Below are 27,188 nucleotides of genomic sequence, written 5' to 3'. Positions count from 1 at the left end.
ACAAGATCCCAATTTGAGGCAAAGTTTTAACAGCTCTAGGTCATGTTCTTGACCTAAAAATGCTGTCTCCAAAGCAGGTGACCATGTTGAACCACCTGCAGAACTGAGCAGCTGAGTCAAGGTTTATCAAAACACACTTCTGCTGTGTGCAGAAGGTGTTTCAAATCTGTAAGGTTTAAGAGATCTGTGACCAGAGAATACTCTAGACTAAAAATAATAAATAATACTGAAGACTGTGTAACCTCCCTGTGGTCAGCCCCAGCTCCAGAGCTCAGAGGATGCTCTGACCATATCAGAACTCCTACACTCTCCACTCCTGCCTTGTAAATAGTGGGGATAATTCTTGGAAGCTGGTATATTTTTATAGTGGCAAATTATTTATTTCCTTGCCAAGAAAGGGAAGGGACAGAGTTACAGGGGCAGAGGAGTCAAACATAGTAAAAAGTCTGCGTTGGGAATGCCCTCTCCTCCTGCCTCAACATCACAGGGCAGGGAGGGTGCAAGAATTTCTGCTTCCTTTTGTATTTGAGCAGATTTAGATCTGTGTTATTTTCAAGAAAGAAAACAATACGTGACCTGAGCCAGCCCAGCCCCCGCTGTGGTGAGGAAGCCGGTCTGTCCAGGAAAGGGCTCTCTTATCTCAGGATATCACTGCAATCAGGCCACTGGGGCTGCCACGCTCAGAGCAGTAATTCAGACATCTGCTGGGTGATGCCCTGCTCGGTTTAAAACGTGGTGCTGGAATTAGATTTCGTTCTGACTACACGGCTCAAGCACCAAGTGTTTTGAGGTTAAGACGCGGCATTCCCGGCTTTAAAGTTCGCCTGAGAGTTATTGCTTGATGTTGTAAATGGACTTAAGGACCGTAGGAGACGGTTTTTCATTTCAGCCCTGATACAGTAAGCCACTTAAACACTTGCTTATGTCACACTGAAATAAAGGGGATTTATGGACACAGCTATGCGCTTTGCTGAATCAGAGCATTTTTGCTGAGTGCTGTTTAGGGGGAGCATGAAAAATAACCTGTGCAGATGTCCCTGAGTGATGCCGAGCCTGAGCAAGGCTGGAAAAGCGCTGTGTGAAGGAAGCGAGGAGCCCCTGGGCAGGCCAGGAATTCTTTTGTCAGCTCCTAAGACAAAACAGGGAAGTCACCAGGTCACTCAGCCTGCAGCTTGCCTTAATTTTTCTCCCATCACTCCGTGTCGGCATCCACACAATGGCTGGGTCGCGCCATCCGTCCCAGTGGTGCTTCCGACAGGGTGACACCCCAGCTGACACTGTCCCACCTCCCTTCTCCAGGAGGACTCTTGCTTTCTAATTACTGAGGCTGTTCTCCTCTCTCCTGACAAATGAGCGTTGGCAGAAATCATCGCATCACTTGATGCCACCCCTCTGAAACACATCCCTGTGCAGTTCCCCCATGCAGTTGATAATGCTAAGCACCACTCCCTTCATGTGGGATAGGAGAGGACTTTAAGAGCTGTATCTGTAACGATGGTTTTGACAATTTTGCCTCCATTCACTAATCCTTTGGAAAGGACATTAATTTTTCAAGCAGTGGGATAAAGAAGCTGGCAGGGAAAGCCAAAGGCCTCGCACGCGATACGTTCCTGTGGTGCTGTCAAACCCGTGCGAGGTGCTGCACCTTTGTCAGCTGCTGTTTTCTGGCCAGTCAGTCCAGCTGTGGACTGTGAGTGCATTGCACAGAGCCTCAAAGCACAGTGAAACTCACACTGCTTTAGAAGGTGAAGTCTGGTTATGCATCAGCCATTGGCTACTTCTCTTCGTATCGCTGTCATCCATTTCTGCAGCACATTTCTGTGGCCTTTCTTCTCAGCTTCAAAGATCCATTTGTCACCAAGTTCCCTTGAAATTGAATGCTTAAAAGGTTTTTCCTGTTTATTTGAATATGCAACATCTTGGTTTTCTTACCAAAGTACTGCTAGAAGGTGACAAATGCCTGAGAATAGAGCTGGGATACCCTTCCCAGGGGAAAAAACAACTGGCTTACAGCTAACCTCTCCTGCTCCAGAGTGCCAAATAGCCTTTCTCATAAGAAATAATAACATGAACAAATTTGAATGAAAAAGTGCCTAATGGGCACACACAAAAGGTGTTTAGTGGGTTCCTGCTTCTTCATACTAAATTTGTGGAAGTGTTCAAGGCCAAGTTGGATGGGGCTCTGAGCAACCTGATCTAATGAGTGGCATTCCTGCCTGTGCCACAAGGGTTAGAACTAGATGGTCTTTAAGGTCCTTTCCAACCCAAACCATTCTGGGATTCTGTACTGCTTATTTCAGAAAGCTCAGCTCATGTCCTGAACTGTGTTGGTAGACAGGACAGGCTACATGGACCTCTGCTCACAAGCCAGGAGTAATGGGCCAAATTAAAATAATTTTTCTGCCTTTTTTTAAAAAAACAATAACACAAACTACTATTCATCATTTATCTAGGAAAGGCTTGTGGAAATAAATAGTGGAAATGAGGACTGTATTGAGAAATAACAGTTTTTCAGACTGTCTCACATCCTCAGAGCTTCAAGCCACTGAGGCACAGATGCCTCAGATATTGTTCATTTTAGTGAAAAGGAAGAGCAGGGAAGTGAGTGTGAGGGCTTTGGGCTTGGACTAGGGGATGGCATGAGCAGTGCTGCAGATCATGGTGATGTGCTCACCAGTGCAGGGCACTGGGCAAGTCCCATGGCTGGGACAGGTGAACCAGATTTGCACCAAGTTATCTTCCTCCTCTTCATTAGGTATCTTTCCCGTAGATTCACACCTAAATGCCCAGATTTAAGCATTGGAACAGGCTCTCCAGGGAAGTGGAGTCACCACCCCTGGAAATGTTTGAAAAAGAAGTAGGTGTGTCACTTCACAATATGGTTTAGTGGGCATGATGGTGTTTGGTTGGGCTTGGTGTCCTTGGAAGTCTTTCCAACCTTAATGATTCTGTGGCTCTATGCCTGCAAAAACAAGCAAGCCCCAAGGGCAGAGCCCAGCCAGTGCTCCTCCTCCTCCTCATGTCCCCTTTCCCAGGTCCCCATCAAGGGTCAGCCCTGTGGCTCAGCTCTTTGCTCACTCACAGCCACCCTCATCCCAGCCACCACCAGTAACATTTATTAGATGCAGATGCAGACCAGCAACAGAGAGGATGCTCTGCAAACACATGGCATAAAAATAAAGATAGTCCATCCATTCCTCCAGGGTCTTGAAGTGTAAGTGTAGGACAGGAGGCAGCAGATGGACGCAGGCACATGGAGAGGCAGTGCTGGTCAGTGCTACAGGCAGCTGCTTGCCAGACTGGCCCCAGTTCAGCAAAGTGAAGTGCTGCCACATGTGCAAAGCTGTGCAGACATCAAAAACACACTGCTTTTCCTCCCTCTCTCTCTCAACCAGCTTAGGAGTTGCCAGGATGAGAAGGTGGTAAGAAGTGGTCAAGTGGGAGCAGGATGTTTAATCTAGGAGTTACTGTAATCAGTGGGCTGTCATCTCTCTCTATCTGCTTTCAGCAGCTCTGTCCAAACAGTGGACATAGTGACACAGATTTTTGTGGATTCAGCACAGTAATTGCCTCCAATTATAATTTCTGATGTGATTCAAGGAAGAAAATGCTGTATTCTTCTTTATTCCTGCAGTCATCGGCTAATGAAACATGCCACAGATATTTATAGAACTGACATTGTAAATAGCATTTGCATTTGGTGCCTTTGAGTTATTTAGTGTGACAGTGCTTTCACCAGGAGGGTTTTTTTCATTCTGAAAGGGAAAGGTTCTCTTTGGAGCTGTTTCCTCCCATCACCTTGGCAGTTTGTGTTGGATGGAGCAGCTCTGTGGGCAGTTGTGATAATTTAGTGACAAAGTGTTGGATGTACAGGGATTAGCTGAGCGTTGTGGAGGTTTTGGGGCTGTGTCACAGACAGTTTACAGGATTCTCTGAGACAATGTTTGAGTTACAGTGAAGATGAATAGAGAGGAGGGCAATCATCAGAGCACTTCATGGCACAAAGCAAAATAACCGCCAGCCTGCCTTCCCTAGGAAACCCGTTGTGTAAATATTTGGTAGAAGCCTCCAAAGGAGATTTAAAGTCTTGTGATAAAGGTAACTAAAACGTCCTTTCCTTGAGAAAAACAGCTGCAATTCAGAAGATCCCATGAGTAACCATGAGGCAGATTTCCTTTCTGTAGCATCTCTGTATTAGAGTAAACAAACATATATGTCAGGAATTGCTGTCACTGATGGACCTCAAAATGTTTTGCAAAGGTCAGGATCAGATTTTCTGTCCTCAAGGTGCAGAAGCCAAGGAGCAGAGAAAGAATGCATTCCCTGTGTACAGTCAGCCCTCCTGCAGGCTGCTCCAGCTCCTCAGCCACACTGACACGTTGCTTCAGCTCTTCACGTGCCTTAAAAGCAGTGTCTGTGTTTGGGTATTGAAGATATATTATCTCTACACACTCACATGTATAAATGACAGAGCTTCTTAAAAGTACTCATGCTCAGTTCTTCAAGCTCTTGAGGGGTCATGCTGCATAAGCAGGCACTAAAAGAAGTGGCAGGTTTTCAGAATAAAAATTTGAGTTACTGAGCTGTTTTGGGTGGGGAAAAAATGTGTTCTGCATTTTGGTGCAAATTTTCCATCTGAGCTTGTGTTAAGTGTGGTCCATGAGATGCTCATGGCCCATATTCACACCCAGCCCGTGCAGCTTGCTGCCATATGGCTGAACTGTTAGCACTCAGGAGTGTGTAACACACTCCCACCTCTTCACATGTCTTGAGAAGCTTTGGAAATCTGAGGGATTGCTGTGGATACAGCATCCTGGCAGAGCTGCAGCTAAGTGAGCAGCAGGGATAGCCATGGAAGCCCTCTAGGAGCTGTCTCACCTCACTTGAAATGTTTGAGTGTTCCCTCTGCCTTTGAGCATCAAGGGCATCTCAGCTGTTAGGCTGAACTTGGCTTTTTGATTTCTGGAGTTAGGGAAGAGGGATCTTGACCTCCAGAAGGAAAGTGGGGGACTGTGTTGGTACAGGAAATCTCACTGAGCTCACTGTGAAAACCACGACTGAACTCCCCTGTTTCCCTGCCACATCGAGTGTCCCCCTCTTCTGTCAGGAAGTCTGCTCAACAATTGCTTCTTGCGCCTTTGCTGGGATTTTGCTTTTTCAAGGTGAAGGAAAAGTTATGCCTTGGTGCCTCTTTAGTTCAAATTCCTCTTAGCTTAGTTCTCCCCATCCTTCTCTGGGTAAGAACCTTGGGAAGGGAGAACCTCAATTCAGTCCTGTGGTCTCCCTCCTTCCATCCAAACTTTCAGCTCATTTTGGTGACCTCCTGCTCCCATTCATGAGGCTTTGGTGTAGATTTCCCTCCTCTGATTGCTCAGGGAAGCAGAAAGCATTCCCTGGCTGGTTTTGCAGGAGCCAGCCACAGCCCCATGCACGGCAGAGCAGCGGATAGTGCAGAGCAGCCAATTTGCACAGTGTCAGAGGCAGCATCTTTTACCCAGACAGGCTGTGCTAAATCAGGGCCTTCTTGCTGTGCTTTGAAATGCTCCTGTTCCTTGCTCTGACGAACCAGCAGAGTTTGTATGGATCCAACAATGCAAAAAAGCACATAATGTGGGCTTCAGACACCTGGTGGAATAATAAAGCAGAAAGGAGGGAGGGCAGGACCATCATATTTTAGCTTGTATCAAGTAGGAAGCCTGTCTCTACCTTCTTTTCTTTTCTCTTGGAAAGCTCTGCTCATTTCTAAGGCAAATGAAAGCCCCGTGGCTGGGGGAAGGAAATGCTGCAGCAGATCTCCAACCTGTGGACCTGCTGAGCTTCAAGGGATGTTCATGAAAGGCCTTTCAATTAGTCAACCATCATGTGCTGCATTTCAGAGCTTTGCTTTACTCAGATATTTATTCATGTTCCCAGCTGTTTGCATTTGGGATTTCTTTTAGCAGTGAAAGCACTAAGGGGTTATGAAACTCTGGGCTGGAAAAGTACAGAGAGCTAAAGAAGCTCCATAGTGCTTTGCTGAAACACTACAGCACAAAGTCAGACATCTCAGAAAATGTTCCCTCTTCCCCCTTTCACCTGCTTTTATTCATATTTCAACTTTGTTATAGCCAATGGAGCACAACACACGAAAGCAGGACTGTGTTCCATCCCTGCCATCCCCACAATGAACTCACTGCTTTATCTCTTGCCTTGGGTAAACTCATATCAAAGCTGGAATATCACTGCATATTCCTCATCTTGGAGATGCAGTGGATATGTGACAGTAAGAGGATGAGGGAGATGCCAAAGCACAGCTCAGGCACTCAGAGTTTTATCTGCTGGGGAAGCCCAGTGAAGGAAGCTTGTGGTTCTTCTTGCCTGTGTGAACATGACCCACACAACTCTTCCAAGCAGGAGAAACCATTGCAAAGCCCTTCTGTGAGCCTCTGGCATATTTTTACAACTGAGCTGAAAGCTGTTTAATAGTGAAAAGTCTCGCTCACCAAGTAATAGACCTTAGGAGAAGCTATTTTTTGCATAACATTTCTTACTGGAGGAAATTCTCGTAAGACAATTTATTGCCATGGCGGTAACTGGTTGACATTTATGAGAAGTCTTGTTTTACAAGGCTTTCCTTTGGCTGCAGTGCCAGGGTTCCAGTTGTGCTGATGGAAGAAGAGAAGGAAGGTGATGTTATTTTGTGTGCAGGATAGAGATGCATTGATGTGAATAACAAAAAGGGTTGAATAACAAAAAATCTGCATGAATTGCATGGGATTGTTCCTTCCAGAATTGTAAATTGTGGATGACTTGAAGGGAAAAGCTCACTTTGACAGAAGTTTTCTCATAATAAACCATGCCTCTTCAATGGCCTGCTTAAGGTTCAACAGAGTTGTTGGAATACTTGAATCTTTGTTTTGTGGAAGGGGCTGGGTAAGACTTGTTTCAATCTGGTACCAGAAAAAGGAGAGATGGATGTGAGACAGAGCTGTCAAGAGGGAGGACAGAAGCACCCAGAAGAGGCTGATGGGCTCCTGTGCTGAGAGATAGCAGGATGAGGGTGATGCTGCTGGAGATGGCTGAGGTTGCAGATCCTGTGGCAATGGCCACACAGTGCCTGGAATCTTGAATGGGCAAAGCTGATGGTGGAGCATCCACCACTGCCTCCTGGATGCCAGCACATCCAGCCCCATCAGCCACAGGGGCAGCTGAATTTTAACCCTCAGAGCTGAAGCAGAAAGCTGAGCTGTCCTCAGTTAACCCCCCAAGCACAGTTCCCACTCTCTGCAAGGCAGCTTTGTGTCAGGGGCTGGCACTGGTGGGAAGAGGTGATGGATGAGGGCAGGAATGCCCAGGATGCTGCAGCACTTTTGTCTCCAGCAGCCTGTGACCCCTTCCCACTGGGATCCTGTGGACCCTCTGCTCCCTTCTGGTGATACTTTAGACTCACCATGGCAAGCAATATTATTAAATTGAGCTGGGGATCCATGCAAAGCACAGGAAGGTGCCTTGGCTGCAGCTGGTGGGTCCCTGGGGGGCTAAGCTGAGCTGTGGGGCTGCTCTGGGTCTGTGCCAGTGTGGGTCCAGGTGTGCTTGAGCATTGTAGGGTGAGCCCACCCTGGGGGGCTGCCTGTGTGCTGGCTAAGTCGTGCTGAGAAAGGGATTTCCAAGAGCCAAAGAGGCTTAAGGCTGCCCATATCCCATTAACAGATAGTGGGATTGTGCCTGTCTCTGAAGGGCTTTGTGGGACTGAGCTGGGATCTGTAACTCTGCAAAGCAAAGTTGCTCCTCACTCACAGTGCTCTGTGCAAGAGAGGGCTTGATGCTCTGTAGAGGAGTTCCTCAGACCACAGCTTCTTTATTTCTTAGGACTCCAATCTGTGGACCTTGGAAATCTCATATAAGCCTTGTACACATAATAGTTTTATTGATATTATTTGCTAACTGTTGTAATAAACTGCTGGTGTGGAAGCACCTTGGACCAGTACAGTAATGTCAGAAGTGGCTCCTGTGGTACATACAAAATAGGATACTCCAAGTAGGACAAGCCCATTTCAGGATTCAGGGCCAAACAAGCCCCTGGTGCCACTCCAGGGAGCAGCATCAGCACAGCCCAGGGAGGCCCCACAGTCCCTGTGGCATGGCTGGATCCCTGCTGGTGAGGGGCTTGGGGAAGCTTGCCTGGATGTCTCCTCTTCCAGCCAAGCCAGCTGCAGAGCTGGAGGCCTCAATGTAGAACATCAGGGCCCCTGTGCTGCAAACCTGCCCCCACTGGAGCACCCTCCTCCTCCTGGCAGCTGCATCCCAGCAGGCACCAGACACCGCTCCATGACAGCTACCAGGGCAGCTTCTCTTTTTCTCCTTCCAGCCTTTTCTTTACCCTGGTGCCAAAAGAAGGGGGATTAATTTAAAAAAGAAGGAGTAAACACAATCCAAAAGGACTGCACTGAATGAAAGGCTCCAAGTTGTGCTGGGGGAAGGCAGCAGCCACGTGCTCAGCTGTGACTCCAGACACCCTGACACGTGTTCCTCTTCTCCCTTGCAGATGACAGAGGGTCGCAGATGCCAAGTGCACCTCCTTGATGACAGGAAGCTGGAGCTCCTTGTTCAGGTAGGAACTGCTCATTTCATCTTTTGATAGTTTGCTACAGCCATGGGTTTTCAGCAGGGTGGGGAGAGTAAAGGGTTTTCAGCTGGTTTTCTCAGCAGCCTCACGCTGTGGTTGCCTGCAGAGCTCAGGGAAGCTGCAGTAGGGCTGCCTGGGAAGGATCTGCAGAGGCATATCTGGAAGGACTAATTCAAGACATATTTTTACTTTATGCTGTGCCAAAACTGTCCCAGTCCCTGCCAATGAGATAGAAAAGCACCTCTGGTCATTTTTGACCCTGTTATTATATCACTTAACTATGTTTTTGAGGCACTGCTTAGCTATGAGAAATACATTGCATCTGCTTAAAATACCTCCAGTTCTCTGCTTGCCATCCTAAATTGCTGGGCTGCACATCAGAGGGGATTGTGCCCATGCTCTGTGAATGTGGTTGGCAGCAGAAGATGCTGTGGTGGTCATGCCACAGGCAGGGATTTCTTGCAGGCTCATGTGTCAAACACAAATATGTATTAAAATTAGTCCATGTTCCATCTGCCTTATTTTTTACTTTAAAAAAAAGGAAGGAAGGCTGGAAACAATGAGAGTCTGGTGGTGGCTTTGTAAGGATTGGCTGGTGAAAGCTGTAGCATCCTACACTTTCCTGACAATTTTGGCTCCTGTCTCAGAGATCCCCAAAGGGTTAACAGCAAGAATTAGAAGAATGTCTTTCCTTTTACAAAGGCTTCCACAGGCTGCCACAGGCAGCCAAAGCAGCAGGAAATGAAACTTCCCATAGCACCCAAATGCCCTGGCTACAGCTGATAAGATGGGAGGGGGGGCAGGATCCTGCCCAGCACCTGAATGGGGATGGCTGGAGGGGACTTGAATCACAGGAAGCACGTTCAGCCTCACGTTCTGGAAAGTTGCTTAAAAATACCATTACAAAACTGTTAATGGGTAATGTTTTCACAGTCATCTAGGAGGTGAAATCCCTCAGCTGCCCCTGACACACAGTGTGTTCAGAGAGTGCCTGGATAACCATGAGTCAGGCCAGTGGTGGAAGGAGAACAGCTAAATGAGGATGACTAATTAAAACAAAACACCATAGCAATGGTCTCTGCATAGGCTGCACCAGGTTCTCTGAGGCTTTGCAGCTGGCTGGAGGGAAGTTTAGTCACCTTCATCACAAGGACACAGCACTTGGCTTCCTGTGTCATCTAAATGCCTTTTCTAATTTTTCTTAGTTCAATTAAAAATTAAAATGGACTATTGGAGAATAGCTCTGCTAAAGCACTGCTCGGTATATTAATAATCACAGCTTAAAATATACTGCAGGAAATCTATGAGAGCTGCCCTGGCCAACCTACTTATTTGGGGTTTGATCAATGACACTAAAAAACCACAGCAGGATGACAGCCAAGGAGGCTGGTCTGGGAAAACGTGTCCACTTCCAAGGCAGCAGGAATGGTGCCACGTGATATCATGTTTTTCTAAGTGTTTGATCACACCTTCAGTGGAATTCCTTGTAATCAATAGAGGAAGCAAATTGCTCTGTAAATCACACTAACTAGTTTGCAAGTGACCCATGGTTGAATTTTATTAGTACAACAAATCGTTTTGCTGTTTTCAAGTAATGTGTGAATGGAGGAAGCCGGGAGGGTGATGATGAAAAATTCATGCCCAGAAAAAGCAGTAGCCTCTGTTGCATGCAGTACTCAGATCTCTGAGCTCCCCCATGCCCCCATTTATCCAGGAATATCCACTGAGGCATCTCAGATGCTTTTCTGGCTTAATGACAATGCTGTTAGGTAGCTCCTAGTCAGGGTGATATTGCTTTTGGGTGGAGCAGATGAAGAGGAAGGTGGATGTTTTGGACTTGAGGATGTCTCCAGTATTGATTCTCTTTGCAGACATGGGCACAGCACTTTGGTTTGCCTGCCTGTAAGGCACAGGCAAAGCCACGAGTGTTGGGTGGTCCTGGAGCTGCTCCACTCTGCAGGAGGGGGCTGAGGTTACCCAAAGAGATGAGCAGCTCTTTGTCCCAGTGGGCTCAGCTCCCTCTGGGAGCAACATGCACTCTGCTAAGGGAAGTCTCACCAGCTGACCCATATTGTTTGTATCTTATCGTGAGATTTCAGATAAAAATTGTTTTGTAAGTTCTGAGCACCGTTGTTTTTATTAGTGACTTGAACTAGAAGCTGTAAATAAAGTGTTCATCCAAGCCCAAGCTTCTGGCTGTCACTTCAAAGCTGTGTTTTTCTGTGGGTGTCTTACCATGGGCTGTAACACAGGGCTGGTTTGCTGGGTTTTATCATGAAAGAGGTTCCTCTATAGCTCTGTTGGGCCTCAAAATCTAGACCTGCATTGGCTTGAATTGCTCAGGAGTCAGTATCTTAAATTCTCATGTGAAATTTCCTCCTTTACACCAACCAAAAGTTTCTTGGAAGCTTTTCCACTCCTATGAGAGTTTAGGAAACAGCACTGGTAATCACTGAATTTGATTTCTCTCCATGGGTGAGATCAAAATAACAGCCCAACCTGGATCTGACTTTACATCACATTTCAGGGCTTGTGTGTGTGATATCAGGTGCTCTGCCTGGAGAAGGGTTCAGGGATCCTGCTGCTGTATTTTCATAGAATCACAGAAAGGTTTGGGTTGGAAGGGATCTTAAAGACGATCTAGCTTCACTCCCCCGGCCATGGGCAGGGCCACCTTTCACCAGAACTGAGTAAAGAATTTCTTCCTAACACCTAATCTAAATCCCTCCCTTTTTTTAGTTTAAAACAATGGCCCCTTTTCCCATCTCTTTTATGCCCATGGAAAAAGTAACTCTCCCTCTTTTTAATAATCCTCCTTCAAGTACTGAAAGGTTGCAGTGGAGTCTCCCTGGACTCTTCTCTTTTCCAGGCTGAACAACCCCAGTTCTCTCCTCTTTTTTTCATGGGAGAGATGCTCCAGCCCTCTGCTCATCTCTGGGGTACTCCTCTGGTGTAGAGAAAAACCAGCAGAACAAGCTGGGTCTGATTGAAGGAGAGAGTTGGGTGCAGCTCCCTCAAAGGGATGCAGGAGATCTTGAAACAGCTTTGGCCAGTGGCTCTGGGGAGATGAACTTATTTCCTATCCTGCCTGAAGTGCTGCTGGGCAAAGCCAGATGCATCTGGGAACAATCAGGGTGTTTGCAAAAAGCAGTGTGTTAAGCAAATGTGCTCCCTTTTTGTCTGTGGATTCGCTGTGATCAGACATGGGGGTTCATGAATCTGTCATTTGAAATATATCAATTGGTGGGTAATGAGGGCCAGGCTGCAGGAGGACAGGGGGTGGAACTGGTGCTTCTGCTCACAGGAGTCAGCAGTGGCTCAGTGGGACAGCTCTGCCAGGCCAGACTGAAATGTTTCAACACCACAAATTCCCTCCCAAAACTGCAAAAACCCCTCTGACAGGCCACACAGCTATTGCCAGTTGGACCCACCAGGCACATAGGTTTTATTTGCATTACTGTCCCCCAAAAGTGAGATTTTGGCTCAGAGGCAGCATTTATAACCCCTTCTGTGAATGTCGGCTTGCTCCAGTGCTGGCACATAATGCAAGGCTTGGGGTTACCATCATCAGGAAAGAGATCCTGGCTTCACTCAAACAAAGGGTCCTGACTGAAATCTTGTCCTTCCAAGTCAAGCAGCTGCAGAGTGGTGCAGCAGCAGCTAAGGAAAAGCAGAAACAGAGGATTTGTGGATAAAAGAAAACCCTCCCCAATGTGTTTTGTCAGATAAATGCTGAAATTTAGAAGGGCTAATCATAAACAGAGACAGAGGAGGATCATATGGAAATCTCTTCCTGAGGGTCTGAAACTCAAAGGCTGTTTGACTTGGGATTAGGCAGAAGAGTTGCATTTGGTGTGTGTTTCATTTGATAAATGCCTGTTGAAGATCTGGGGTGTGTGGCAAGTTTATACAGCATCATTTTTTGGACAGTTTTTTCTTTCTGAGCAGGAACAGAGTGTGGCTCCTTGGATCTTAAAATCTGGGGTTTTTTTTCCTGTTTCTGTTTGATGCATGTTTAGTTTCTAGCACAGTTCTTTTTTTTAAAGTGTTTGGCTTTATCCAGCTCATCTTTTTCAGTGAGCAAGTCCATTTTCATACTTCTGAAAAATGGATTTCCTCCATTCCCCACTCACAGCCTCCCTATCAGTTATATTATTTCCCAGTGACCATGTATCATTTGCCTGCTGCACATGAAAGGTTTGTGTTGCTTTATTCAAAGACTTTTGTGTAATTGGCAATTCCTTCCTTTCCGTGTCGGTTTTATAAACATGGCTTCTTTTTTTTTTTTTTTCTGGGATGGCTGAATCAGGCAGCCTGGCTTGATCCTGGCTCCTGCACTGACTGTGCCTGTTATCTGACAGCAGCTCAGGCAACTGTCATCCACAAGTGTTAAGCCTCCTAATTCTTTCTCTCTGGAGGAGCTGTTGCAGAAATGGAGCTCATCTGAGGCTCGTAGCAGAGCTGTCTGTGGGGTCTGAAAGCTCTGCAATTTGCGTGTGGGAAATAACTGGGCAATTTGTATCTGACCGCCTTCCCAGGGAGCACTAAGCCAGGGAGAGACCGGGGGGGTCAGCACAACCTGTAGGTGGTGACTAACCACCTCTATCTCCATGTGGACATTTCTTGAGTAACTCTTCTTGCAGCATTTCCATCTCCCAGCTGCCATGAAGGTGCATCCAGAAGCACATGAGCAGTGACACCTGTACATGCACAGCCAAAATTAACAGGATGCACTGAACATCCCTCTTAACCAGCTCTGCTCTGAGTGAGTGAGGAGTGTTTCAGGAGCCCAGGATTTTGCAGTGTGCCTGCCTGGTGCAGCATCTCATCCCCAGGAACTGTTTGCAGTGTGCCTGCCTGGTGCAGCATCTCATCCCCAGGATTTGTTTGCAGTGTGCCTGCCTGGTGCAGCATCTCATCCCCAGGATTTGTTTGCAGTGCCTGCCTGGTGCAGTATCTCATGCCCAGGAGCCTCCTCCAAGCCAGACTGGGAGACACCGGAGCTGTGAGCTGGCAGAGTGCCCTGTGGGCTGCTGACTCACTGCCACATGGGTGGCTGTCACCTTGTCACCAGCATGGCTATCCCAAGGGGGATGCTCAGTTTGGAGCTCAGTTTTGGTGTCCCTCACTCCTCTGGGATCAGCCCCACTGGCACCAGCCTGAGGCTCACTGTCCTGGGGAAGCAATGGCACCTTTTGAGAGCAATAGCTCCATTAATTATGGCTGGAGGGAGAAATAAAACAGTCTGCTTTGCCTCCCAATAATCTGTTGGAGTTTTTGCAGTATTTTCAGTACTTTTCATGATCAAGAAATTGCAATCCATGGGGCTTTTCTTACTTCCTCACTTCTATATGCCAGTGAGCAGGGTGGTTACCTGGGCTGGTGGAGAAACTGCCATCACCTTTAGGTGATGCTGAGGCTGGCACCTGCCTACATCAGGAGGAGCTGCCTAACTTTGGATACAGGCTTTGCGTGAGGACCAGCAGTATATCCCATCCTCAGTGTGGATAAACAAGCCCCAGGATGGCCTCAGTCTCCCCAGGGAAGGCACAATAATTGCAGAAGAATGGGGTCCAGCCCTGCTCCACTGCCAGAACTGGGGATCCTTTTGGAAACATCAGCTCCAGGGCTGATGCAGAAATGCAGCCCTGACTGTAAATGGAGATGTTTGGGTGCCAGCAGCTGTCCTGGCCATGCAGGAGAGGCAGCTCCAGGCCTGCAGAGCACCAGGCTCTGCTCCAGAGGCGTTTTTAACCACCCCTGTGGAAGGCAGTAGCAGCCAGCGCTGGCCTGGGGGAGAGCACAGGGGTGAGTATTGCCCTGCCGCCCCACTGCCCTCCCTACACCCTTGCAGGAGCTGCCAGTGAATATATTCTTGGAGTTGTCTACAGGACATGTCCTGCTGGGCATGGAGAGCAGGAATGGCATCAGTGATACCCTTGGTGAGTGCCCAAGGAGGGATCCCTGCATCCCCTCTTCCCACCCAGCCTCTCCATGCCTGCAGTGAAGCAGCTGGAAAATGTTCCTTCATACAAGGGCTCAGAAGTTACTTGATCACTGTCCTCTGAGTTGCTCTGAAGGTTATGGGGTGACGTGTCTCTCCTCTACAAAATAAAAAAAAAATTAAAAAAAACATGTTTTCTGTAGGGCAGACAAACAACTGGAGACCAGGCTGAACTTGAGTGGAGTTTTATACTAGGACTCTGGCAGGATCCAGTCCTTCACATGAGAAAATGTGAAAATATTGAATTTGAATCATCATTTAAAATTAATTTGAGCAGAAGGGGGCTCAAATATGCCTTCTAGAAAGACCTTATTTTTTCCAAATTGCAGTGTTAGGACTGTGGTTTCTTTCAGAAATAAATCCTGATTTACTACAGCAAGAGTGAGACTGTAGTCCAGCCCAGCAAGTATTTACAGAATTGCAAATGGGATGTTTTAACATTTTTGGCATTAAAAATTATGGAAGTCCAAAGCTTTGGATGAACTCAGAAGGATCCTGCCAAGCAGTGTCTGAAGTGGGATTTATATCACTGGGACATAGCACAGAATTGCCCCTTCCCCTGAGCCTGTGGCTCAGGGCAGTTGAGGAGTGTGAAGCCACTCTCTTGACAGGAAAGATTTATCCTGCTCTTTGTGTGCCTCCCAGGCTCTTGTTTGAAACTTCTGATCATACTGAGCACAGCTGCAAACTGCAAATACATGGCTGGGCTTGGTCACCATGGGATGGGGAGAGATGGAGGAGAGATTGCTGTACCAAAAGGGAGGTGGGACCCTCCCAGAGAACAGAACCATTCATGTCTGTGCTCTCACTGAGCAACCAGTGAACCATGAGCTAAGAGCTCTTCTGCTGAAAAGTTCTCTGTTTACCAAAAAAAGATGCATTTGGCATTGCTCCAAGGTGAATGTGGTGCTGGGAGCATTCCCAGCCAGCCCACCTGCAGACACACTTTCTGTACAATACCTACATGTTGTCTTACACCAGGTAAATGGATAAATGAAAAATGGACCAGGATAGCCAGGTGTGCTACCAAATCCATCCTTCCAGCCTCCAAGGGGTGCCTCTGTTGAACTGCTCTGCAGAGCCTCTCCAATTCCCTCAAAAAGCATCCACCACTGCCATCCATGGCTTACAGAACTTCTGGTCTCACACTGCAGGGCTGTATCTCAGGGGTTCAGTTCTCAGCTTGGGCTCCAGCAAACCCAGAAGTCAAACCTGGAGGGGAGAGCATTTGCTGGGAAATGGAAATAGAAGAGAACAGGGGCAGAAAATAAAAAAAAATTGATTTGCAGAGCTGGGGAGTTCAGCTTAAGGGCCAGCGGGATCTCAGGCAGGAGGAAGGTGGCAAAGCAGATAATCTCAAGGTTGCCCTTGATTGTGAGGGCAGAACTGAAAAGATTTAGGACAGGAGGCAGAATCAGCATCTCAGAGGGATATCCTGAGCTGGGCTCAGATTCAGGGGTGAAGAGCCTCTGCTCTGCACCCTGGCTTGGCTCCATTAAGAACAAGAGTGGTGCTGGTCCAGGCTCAGCAGCTCTGTCACGATCTGTCCTTACGAAAGGGTTTCGTGATGGTTCATGGGTTGATCTCAGAGTGCAAAAAACACCAACACGGCACAGGGGGTTGCAATGATAATCAAAACAAATGCACCTTTATTGAATAACCACAGCAAAATGTGCTGGAGAGGAATTGGGGGAAAAGGGAAAAATAAGGAAAAAGAGGGAGGAAGAGAAGGGAAGGTATATAGTTACCAAACGTAGAACAGCAATGTCCTTCAATGTCCAGCCAATGGAGTTCACCAGGTCATGTCTGGGGAGATCTCAGGGTTGCAGTTCATCCACACTCTTATTATACTCTTTTTTGAGGAGGAGGGAAGGGGTGAATCTTGAAACCGAATCACTTGTATTTTTGGGGAAAAATAATGGTATTTGGAGAAGGGTACACACAGTCCATGTTCTCAGCAGTGGGCGAGAGCCATTGTCTTCTTGGCCCACTGCTCACACCTGCATCATCCATCTTGCTTTGGTCAGCTTGCCTCCCCCACACACCTTCCCTGGGTTGGGGGTTTCAGTCTCAGTCCTTGGAAAGAGTCAGGGGGCCTTTTCACATAGGGGTTTCATGTCTTGGTTTTTGATGGAGAGGCTTCTTACATCTCAGTCTGTCTGTCATGGTGGTTGTAAAACAGGTGAGGAGTCTTCTGTGAGGGATCACCCAAATCTCAGGAGAAGTCCAGCCAGGCCAAGAGGTGGGACAACTTCCAGGGCTATTGTTGCAAAAAAGACAAGGTGCCCCCTTCTTCTTTCATTGGGTTTAGTGTAGCATACAGCAAACATACCTGTGAACAATAGCTTAGCAATGCTCTCAGGTCTCGGGGCCCTTGGCATGTAACTTTCTCCTACAGAGCCAGAAAATTCAGACAAGGGTCTTTTCTTCAGCGGTCCCCAATGACGATTGTGAGACAGATGAGGGAAACTTCGGACAGAGTCTCAGCAGCTCCCAGGTGTGCTGCATGCTCCAAACTCCCCAGAGCTCACCGTGGGTGAGAATGGACACAACCCCCATGCTTACAGACGGTACTCAAGGGATGGAGCTGCCAGAGGAGAACATTCCAGCAAGGCAGGCTGTGCAGAGCAAGCTGGCAGGTCGTGCACATCAGTGAGGGTCACAGGGAGCAGGATTTGAAGAGGTCAAGTAGGGTGCACAGCTGCAGAAAGGGATCAAGAGCGAGCCCAAACAGGGAACATGGAGAGCCTCCAAGGGGATCTGCCGTGCACCCAAGGTCAATCTGGTCAAGCAGCTCTAGAGAAAGCAAAGCTGTGTCTGGGAAAAGCCGGACTGGAAATTAATGAAACCCAGCAGGGATGGTTCAGCCTGTCCAGATTTGTTCCTCAGCACAGGCAGGGGAGGAGCATCAGCAGAAGCTGGGACAGGTGGAGGCAGGGGGCAATAGCTGCTGGGAGCAAAGTGTCCCCGAGATTGTGGTGGGTCAGTGTCCTGGTTTAGGGCAAATTTGGGAGAGAATCTCCAAAGGGGGCCCCTCTAGAAAGCAAACCCACACAGCCCCTCCTCCCAACCAGTTCGGGAAGGATTCCTCAGAGAGAAGTGGAAAGAACCCGTTTATTTAACAGGCACAGCACCCCCAGCACACAAAATGAACAATACCGGATGACACCACTCTTTCACTGCTCTGAAAAAGATGCCAAATTCAGAAAGTCTCTCTGGGGGTGGTCGCTCTGTTCTCAGTCTCTGCGGCGCTGGGGCAGCTGCTGCCCAGAGTAGGCCCCGCTAGGCCACAGGGTGCAAACTCTCCGTGTTCCCAGGTCCCAGTTTAGAGCAGGCTTGAGTGGTTCAAAAAAAGGGAAAGGAAAAACAGTCCAGGGAAAATTTGGACTGTTAGGCTAAACTAGCTAATGAGTAGAAGCAAAAAGCAAGAGCAAAGCAGAAGCAAGAGCGAGAGCAAAGCAAAAAAGCAAAAGCAGCACCATGTACTGCCCTGTCTGTGTGTCCCGCCAGCCGTGGGGGAGCAGGCTGATAACAAAACAAAACTTTCACTCTTCAGAGCCAGTCTTGAAGGCACAGAACAGAATATCCAGCATAAAGAGAACAACAACTGGGGATACAAACATCATAATGTCACCCTAGGACAGTCAGGAGTGACCTTGCCGAGAGCAGAGGTACTTGTGTGTCCTGAGGAGCTTAGCTGGGGGGGGGGATGCTTTCCTGGTACAGCAGTGCTTCACATCCCCTCATTCTGAGCTGCCTGGTGGCTTCTGAGCAGTGCTGAGAGCTGTTTTTACCCCATGTCCTGAGAGCTGCTTTTACCCCATGTGCCCTCAGACCCTGTAACTGAGCCGTGCACAGGTGCCACGTGAGGAGCCTCAGGAGAAAGACTCCCACAGCAAAGTCCTTCCAGCCTCAGGAGAAAATGAACTGGGAATGGCAATCATTGCCCTCCACAGAGGGAAATGAGGGTGTGATTTCCAAAGGCCTGCGTAATCAATACCCCTATTATCAGTCTTCCAGAGTAAATTGCATTTAAACTAATACAGGCTGGAGAGCTATCTGTGAGCTGTCAGGAGAGAGATAAGCTGAAGACACATGTTTATTCATATTGCATATGCTGAGAGCTGAATGTTCTTTACAGCTGGCTAAATGGGGGCGAAGATATTCAGTATGTTTTGCAGTTCTTCTGCTAAAATTTGTCAAAAACCCTTAATTTTGAGCACACCTGGAACTTTTCAAAATCACAGGGGGTGGGGAGGGAAGGGCCTGATGAAAATCCCACTAAAACATCTGGTGAAGGAAGAAAGCTGTTTCCTTTCCTGTGAGGTAACTCCTGAAGCTTTGCAAAGCATCAGCAATTTAAGTTGTCCTGCTGACCTCCCACCACATACACCAACACAGGAATGGCACATCGAACATCTAATGGGTCCATTACAGAGAAAACATCTCACTCACAGTTACTTGGGAGAAATTTAAAAAATTCACTATTGTTTCTGCCAGGCTCAGCTGCTCCATGGCTTCAGTGGAGCTTTTGTTCAGCATGGACCAACCTGCCAGTGTCCAGCAGTGGCTGTGAAGCATGTCATTGTATTCCATGAGATGCTGCTCCAGCCATGGACCAGCCAGTGTCACCCAGCCTTGCTTCCCCCACCCAGGAGCAACTGCAGGGTCTGCTCAGCTGTGAGGCACCAACAAGCTCAACAGAGGAAGTAAATTGGGTTTAGCAGCAGGACAGTGAGGCTGAAATTCACAGAGCTCCTCCTACTCTCTGCTGCTGCTCCTTCATGGTGGAGTAGCCCTTGTGTTGGTGCCACATCCCATCCCTCACCTCCAGCCCGGCTTGTCTGATGTGTTCCACAGCAGGCAGTGGTGAGATTCACCTCTTTTCACTTAAGGCACAAACGATGTGGGTGTCTGTGCCTGAGCCACACTTTTAGAGCTGGTGGAGGGAGGAGGGCCCTTGTAGGGCACAGCTGAGCTCATCCTAAAAGGGATCATCTGAAATGAGTCATGCCCCTTTGTCTCCTCAACTGCAAGAACTCTGTACAACCAGCTGTCTCATAGGTGTTCATACTGTGGGTGGTTGTATCAGTCCTGTTCTGGCTCCAGCTGCTCCTTTCATGTCCTCCTGGCTGGACAAGAAACCCAAGTAGTAAATTCAGGTGAGAAAGTGCTAAACGTGGCACAGGATAAAAGCTGTCTCCTGGAAGATGGTGGGAATAGAAAATTATTTTTTATAGCATGGTCTGAGCAAGCAATTTTTAAAAATAATAACAGATGTACTGGAGATGATTCCAGGAGATATTGAACCATCTAGAGGAGTGTAGCTCAGGAGAAATGATGAACGAGGCAGCAGAGCAGATTTGCTTTCCTGCAAAGGTAAAAAAGGTGCATTTCCAATTGGAGCTAGCATTTCAGGATGGAACATTTCCCCTTATTGCTGCCATCAGGCTTTGCAGCACAAATGCTAGGTTGATAGTGAATTGATTGTCTAAGCTGTGTTACTCAGCTTATAGAAAATTGTTTTCTATTCCCTTTCCTTTTCACCCTCAATGGATGCAACTTAGACAAAAGATCTCAACTTTCAACCAAAAGGCAATTCCTTTAGCATGACACAGTGAGAGCTTTGGCCATAAGTGAGGCTCCTGGGCTCAGGGGCATTGCACTTAATGAGCAAAAAGGGTCTTAACTGTCTCACTAGGATATTATTTCCTTTTCCTTTCCCTTGCTGCAGGTAACCCAAAGCAGCAGCTGGCCATGGCTGCATGGTGTCAGGTGGGAACAGTTTGCCTGCAGCAATGGATTCAGGCCAGGTGGTTTAGAGCAGCTCAGGTGTGCTTGCACAGACACAGGTTTGAGCATCACACCTGGCAATGACACTGAGCAAAGCGAGGAGGAGCTGGGTGCTGCCAGCAAAGGCTGCTGGGGCTGGTTCAGCCCACAGGTACAGGAGACACCTGCAACCACACTGAGGGGGCAGGAGGCTTGGGATGGGCAGCACAGGTGTGCAAGGAGGCCATGCTGCCCTTCCTGAGGGACATCTCAATGTTCCCCAGCTCTGATTACCCCACCTCTCCCCCTACAGTCCCAATCCATTCCCTCTGCTTTTGTCCAGGAGTGTGTTTTTTAGGACCATTCTCTCTGGAAATGATGCAAAATGACAGAGCAAATCTCCAACTCCCAACCCCTGCTGTATTCCCAGTGTGGCTCGTTGCTTTATTTTGGAGAAGTGCCTACTTATGGGGAAGCTTTGGGCTCTGTGAAGTCGAAATGGATTTGTCTCTGTCTTTGGTGGATTATTTCCCCCAAGGGCTGCAGTAGCTGCTGACAGCAGCACAGCCTGAGCTGGGTGCCTGGAGGAGGAGTGAGGCAGTCACTGTGAGCACAGAAAGCCTGCCTGTGGCACTTGTGTCGGCCACAATACTGGATATCATCAGGAAAACCATCAGCTTTTCTAATTTTCAGGACAGAGGAGATGGCTTTTTGCTTATAATTGGGTCATGCTGTAAAAAAAAACCTGCCCTGGCTCATCATGAGCAGCAAGATGTACCCATTCTCCCCTTGCATTCCTGCCCTGACCTCTCCCAAAGAGGCAATCCTTTTGGATGAGGGGTTGTTCATACAGATAGGATATCTTTTACTTTCCCATCTCTCTGCACTCAGACATGGCTCATTACGATTATGTTTGAACGAAAACTCTCCTGTTATTACCTTTGCTGGGAAACTGCCCATATTTGGGGAGGAAGAAGCACAATTCTAAATCTGTCCTGGGAGGAAGCTTCAGTCTCTGTTCCGACTTTGAAGCTATCTTGGTAGCAGGTCAGACAAGATGCTTGGAGGTAAAGCCAGCAAAACATGCCAGCTCTGGAAGGCTTTTATCTTTGGGAAAATTGGTTAATAGTACAGATTTTGGTTCAGCGACTTATCTCCATCTTGGTGAGGAGTCTCCCCTTCTTTGTGCTGCCAGTGTTCAGCATCCCCATGAGCAGAACAAGTGCCTCCTGTGCCCTCCTGTACAAGCAGGCAGCAGGCTCTCACTGCAGCCTGGTCCCTGTCACATCTGCCTTTGGGAGCCACCATCCTCTTCATCCCTGGAGTAACACAGACTGAGTACCACAGGCATCCCCTCACCCTCCCTCGGGCACAGGTACATTTTGTGCCACTGGGATCAAACTGCCAAGCTGCAGAAGTACCAGTGGCTCCTGGTGCATAACCCTGTGGTTACAGGAATCAAGGGGGTTGGAGCAGGAGGTGCAGTGGTGACTAAATGTGACCTGACGAGATCATGAGCAGGCCAACAACTCCCATCTCATCCTGGCCCTCCTGCTTTGGCAGCCCAGACAGAGGATTCAGCTTGTCAGAGTGGATCTTGTAATAGCTCTAAGTTATGCTTGTCTCCTGCAAAAGGAATGAACTAAAGAGATTTGCATCTGCCCTTTTTAAGAATAAAATAAACCACACCAGCCAAGCCATTTTCACTTAATTTCCCCTCCTCACTTTGAAGCCAGGATGACCACTTAATGCATAGAATTCTTCTGACCCACATGGTGATGTGGGCAAGGCCTTTGCTGGTGTTTCACCAGTCCCTCTGATGTTTGTTGGTTTGCTGTGTTACTGTTTGTTGCTTTTTTTCCAGCATCCATGCATCAGCCCCACACAGCAGCCAGACCATTGCATGGGATGTGCCTCCAGCTGCTCAAAGGCAAAAACACTGTTTGGCTGTGGCACTGCTTGTGGAATTTCCTGATTACCTGAAAGACGAGTTTTTGGATTAATTTTGTTCTGTCTTTTGAGGACATTTCAACAGTAGATGCCTAATTAGAATAACCTTTCCACCTGCACTCTGCCTTTACTCCTTCTTCATCCTATCTCTAGTAAGCAGGGAATGAACAAACCTATTTCATGATGTTCAGTTCTTCTAAACTTCATCTTTTCATTTTTATTGTCTTTTGAGCAACCAGAGAGTTTATATGTACTAATGTGCTTTAAAGAGGAGGAAGCATCATCCATGCCCCTGAGCTGGTTCATCTCATGGGCGCTGGATCCCATTTCTGCCTGCTTCTCACTTTGCTGTTTCCCTCCACCCTTGTCTCAGGCAGATAAATTGGGAACACAGACAGCAGCTGGGATAAGCCCCAGTAACCCCATTGTCTTTCCTCCCTGCACTCATGTCCCTTTCAAAGGCCTTTTGATGCTCCTTCAGCAACCAGAGCTGCATCTGTGTGCTCCACCATGACTTTGGGTCCAGGCTTTGGGATAAGGGTGAGATCTGTCCCTGGCAGCACATCATACATTCCTGAGAATGGGTACCCCACAGCCAAATATTTCTAGAATGCAGGATGGTGACATATATATATATATATATATATCTCTAGGAATTTGTCAAATTATTCAGCAAATGTCACTGAGCTACAGAGACACTGATGGTCAGGCACATTTGCTGTGATTCAGGGCTTGTCACAGGCATTTTGCACAGCTCTAGCTCTTGGGCTCTAGTGGCTAAAGCAGTTCATTCCCTGAAAAACACTATGGAGGCAGAGAGCATGAATTTGTTTTCACTGTGTGGACAGTTGATCAGTGACAGATGTTTCTAATTGCATTAAGCAAGTGGAAATAATGAGAATTAGATAGCAGATTCTCCAGGAATTTACATTTAGATTGAGTTACAACTTGCTATTAAAGAAGCAAATTCAATGTAGATGCATTCGTTCCTCAGCAGAAATGGGAGACGATTATTTTTAATTATTATTTGATTACTTAAAAATGAGCTGTGTTACTGTACTTAAAAATATTTGACTCAAGGGGATGACTCAATATGTGCATTTTATGTGTCCCTTAAAAGATATGGAGCTATGAAATTGTTCATCAACAAACATCTCCAGCTCCCCATCACAGTCCCACTGAAAGGCAAATGAAAAGCAGAGGCTGCCAGAGCCCACCTCTGAGTGCCCAATTTGGGCAGTGCTGGGCTGGTGCTGATGGCATCAGGCTCACCCGAAGCGTCTGCGTCGCTGACAAACTGAATTAAGTTGCACTGATGGAAGACAAGCTGCATCCCCCCTTGGACACCACGCTCTGCTGGGCTTGGCAGGGATTCCAGGCTGATAATCCCTGTGTTTTTTGTTATGTGGGGATGAGGGAGAGGCAGCAGGGCTGGGCAGAGGCGGGTGCTCGGAGCAGGGCGGGGGACGCGCACGGCCTCGCACGCAGGGAGCAGCAGCATCTGCTGCCTCCAGATGACACAGATCTGACAGCTATCTCCCCCTCCATGCCCAGAGGAAATGAGCTGTGCTTCAAACCACTGGAGGTTTTCCTTTGGGGACTCTCTCTCACAGCTCTTTTTTTATTTTATTTTATCTCCTAGATTTCAAGTTCAGCTTCAGACACAGAAATGTGTGAGTCCCCTGTCAGCAGAGAAGGGATTTATGTGCAGTGCAGATTATTGTATGTCTCTGTTTAGCACAGAATCCAAGCTATAATATTTTTTTAACCAACTAGCTGGCTCAGCTTTTAATTTTTTTTTTCCTTTTGCCTAATGAGAGCCTTATCCAGAACTCCTTGAAGTCAGAGTCTGTCTATCAGCTTCAGTAGGCTTTGGATCAGATTTCACATCACTGATTCATTATTAATTACACATCTGGGACTCCCTTTTCAAAGAGTTCATTGTTAAATAAATTCACTTTTAGACATTACAGACTTGGCATTCTTGTGCATTTAATAAAACTCTGGCAAACCAGCAAAGAACCATGGGCCAGCTTCTCTTCTGGTATTGATGGATGAATCTCTACTGAGCAACAGTGGTTTACACTATAAGGATATAACATATTTCTTTGCTCTCATATAACCACTTTCTGTGTGAGATTAAGTCTGTGTTTGAGAATTTTGCCTTTTCTGGGATTTCTCCTCTCATTTTTATAACTTTTCCTACCAGCAAGAGTTCCTCTGTGGATTCAGACACTGCAGGGTGAAATATATTTGCCATGGAGATTCTTTTCTCTTCAAAGAGATTCTGGCATCTTTTTCCTTGCACAAGCTGCAATCACATCTTAAGAGCTTCCTGGAACAGCAGACAGGCAGGCAAATGTTTTCTGATCCCTAGGGCAAGTAGAATGGAACATTATCTTTCACAATATGTGTAGGGTCTTTCCCATAGTCCTCAATAATCTAGCTCAAGTCCAGACATTGAAGTGACCAAGAAGCTGCTCTTGAAGCTCTGTTTACAGAGGAATAATTTTGGCAGAGGAATATGTAGAAATAAAGGTTTTCCTACTGGATTCCATTCAGTGGGAGGCTATATCCTTGGTGAAAAAGGACATCTTATGTTGTGATTTAGTGGCATATTTAGTGGTGCAGGGTATTATTCCCACTTAGCAGCTGATGGCACAGGGACCAGCAGCCCATACAGGTGTTTCCCGTGCTGCAAGGATCTCCTAAGCTGCACTCAGCCCATCCTGGGCTTTTGCAGGGCTGCCCAGACACATGAAGAAAAAAGGATGGGGTGAGACCTTCTTTTTCTCCTGATGCCAAATCAGAGTTTGGCTGAGTGGTCCTGGTTAATACCAAAGTCCAAATAATTTGTGGGGATATATTCAGATGATGGCTACCCAGTTTCCAAAGCTTTCACTTAGTCAACAACTGTTTAAGGTATATGGAAAGGAAAACCAACTGAAATAACCAGAGTTCTGTCACTTCCCACTGTTTAAATAATGAAGCTCTGAATGTTGATCAGAGGCAGACATCCACTGAGTCCATGGCATGTACCCAATGCAAGGAATAAAAACTACCACACAATTGTGGAAGGGTCTGTGAAGGAAGAGAGAAGTATGACACTGGGGCACCTGAGCCCCTCAAAAGTCAAAGCTAATTCCCTACTACAAGTGAAACATCTCTCCTGCTTTATCACAGAATGACAAATGATGTGAATGGAGAATGACAAAACCTTTTCCCTGCTCTAATTCACCTTCCTCCATTTTTCAGAAATCACATTAAATGCGATTATTATCATCACCCTCGTGTATGAAGTGCAAATCTTTCCAAAACTGCAGCCCTTCAGCATTAGAAATTATAAAGTTTTTTACTCCTTGCCAAAGAGCAAGTCTGGGGGTGGGTCCACAGCCACCTGGTAGGATATGAGGAGGGAGAGGGAGATGAGAGGGATCTGTCACACAGGCAGTGTGGCTGCTGGCCAGTCAGCAGAGATGCCTTCAGTTGCCAGAGGCCATCAAGACCTCCAGCATCATTTTCTGGAGGTGTTTGTGCTTCCAGCATCTGCCAGCAGCATGACTGATCTCCAGGCTAGCCCAGAGACTTTGTCTCTGTCACTCAATGGAATTTACTGGGAACGGGGTCTCTGATATCCTTGCCCACACTGCTGCTGTGGGATCTGCTCCTGTCCACCTTCCACATCTGGTTTAATGAAATCAGGAACAGATACAGCTGCCTAATCACTTCCATCTCACTTTGCACTGAGGATGTGGCTGAATAAGAGCCAGAAAGACATTTTCTGGACATTATCAAGGAAGCTCAGCCTGTGCCCAGCAATTCCCTGTGCCATGCCATTGCATGGCACACTTGGGCATTTCCCCATCCACAGGCCAAGGATCACTCCTTTTCAGAAGCCAGGCTGCCTTTATTTGCTTTCTACCCCTCCTGCTTAGAAAAATTTCCTTAATTCTCCATAGTCTCCAAGCTTCTCCTTTCATGGTTCACCACATTCATTGGCTAATTCTGCTATCACCCCAGTACATGGGTCATCACCCACTTTTGTATGCACTTACATTTTCCAATTATTTCCTTAGTAGCTGTTTATCACTAACAGTTTCTACCCTGCCTGAATTCTCTCCTAAGCATTCTGCCTCATTTCTTTGTTCTTTCTTTGCAGGAGGAAAGGTTGGGTTGTGGATTTTTTTTTTTGTTTTATTTTTGTTGGTTTGGTTTGGTTTGGTTTTTTGTTTGTTTGGGTTGGGTTTTGGTGGTTTTGTTTGGGTTTTTTTTTGTTGGTTGGTTGGTTGTGTTTTTAAATAAAAAACACTCACTATGTCATCATTTCACCCTCCTCCTTTATAATGGAACTGGTTTATTACCAGCACTTTTTTTTACAAATACCAGGGGAAATAAGCCTTTTTTATTCTCCCAGTAATTCCTATGGTGAGCAAGTATTATTTTGCTTTCTTTTCTTTTGAATTGTGGCCAATAATCATTTTTCTCCATTACCTCCTCCTTTACTTGTGGGGGTTGCACTGTAACATTGGTGAGCCTGGAGTCAGGAAAAGAAGCCCAGCATCCTTGTTCCCTTCCCTTTCACCTTCAGGATTGTCTACAAGGCATTAGAACAGAGCTGTGAGGAGGGACCTGCTAGGACCCATTTAGGCTCCTGACTGCCCTGATGTGCACCAGGATGATCCATCTAGAAGTGGAGACAGAATGTGCCCAAGGTTTCCCCATTAAACCTTGATCTGCTCTTTGAAGTGTCCTCTCCCCGTGCTTCTGCCACTGACATGGGCTGGATGTGGTGGCTGCTGTGACTGACAGCCCTGGGGACCAGACCAGAGGATGCAGGCAGCTTCCTTGCTGTGTCCC

General features: G+C 47.1%; 1 protein-coding gene across 6 annotated transcripts in view; it reads left to right on the top strand.

The window, feature by feature from the left end:
- The window catches only part of FRMD4A (FERM domain containing 4A), a 378,398-nt gene that overhangs the window by 231,807 nt on the left and 119,403 nt on the right, over positions 1-27,188 (top strand). For all 6 annotated transcript variants that reach the window (XM_054287522.1, XM_054287520.1, XM_054287521.1 and 3 more), the window contains one exon: positions 8,525-8,590. In XM_054287522.1, the coding sequence (XP_054143497.1) occupies positions 8,525-8,590 (66 nt within the window). The remainder of the gene's footprint in view (positions 1-8,524; positions 8,591-27,188) is intronic.

The sequence above is a fragment of the Melozone crissalis genome, unplaced genomic scaffold (genome assembly GCF_028551555.1).
Source record: "Melozone crissalis strain CALT ecotype California unplaced genomic scaffold, PUWL_Pcris_2 ptg000059l_1, whole genome shotgun sequence".
Lineage (NCBI taxonomy): Eukaryota > Metazoa > Chordata > Aves > Passeriformes > Passerellidae > Melozone > Melozone crissalis.
This window is presented reverse-complemented; position numbering and strand designations above follow the sequence as displayed.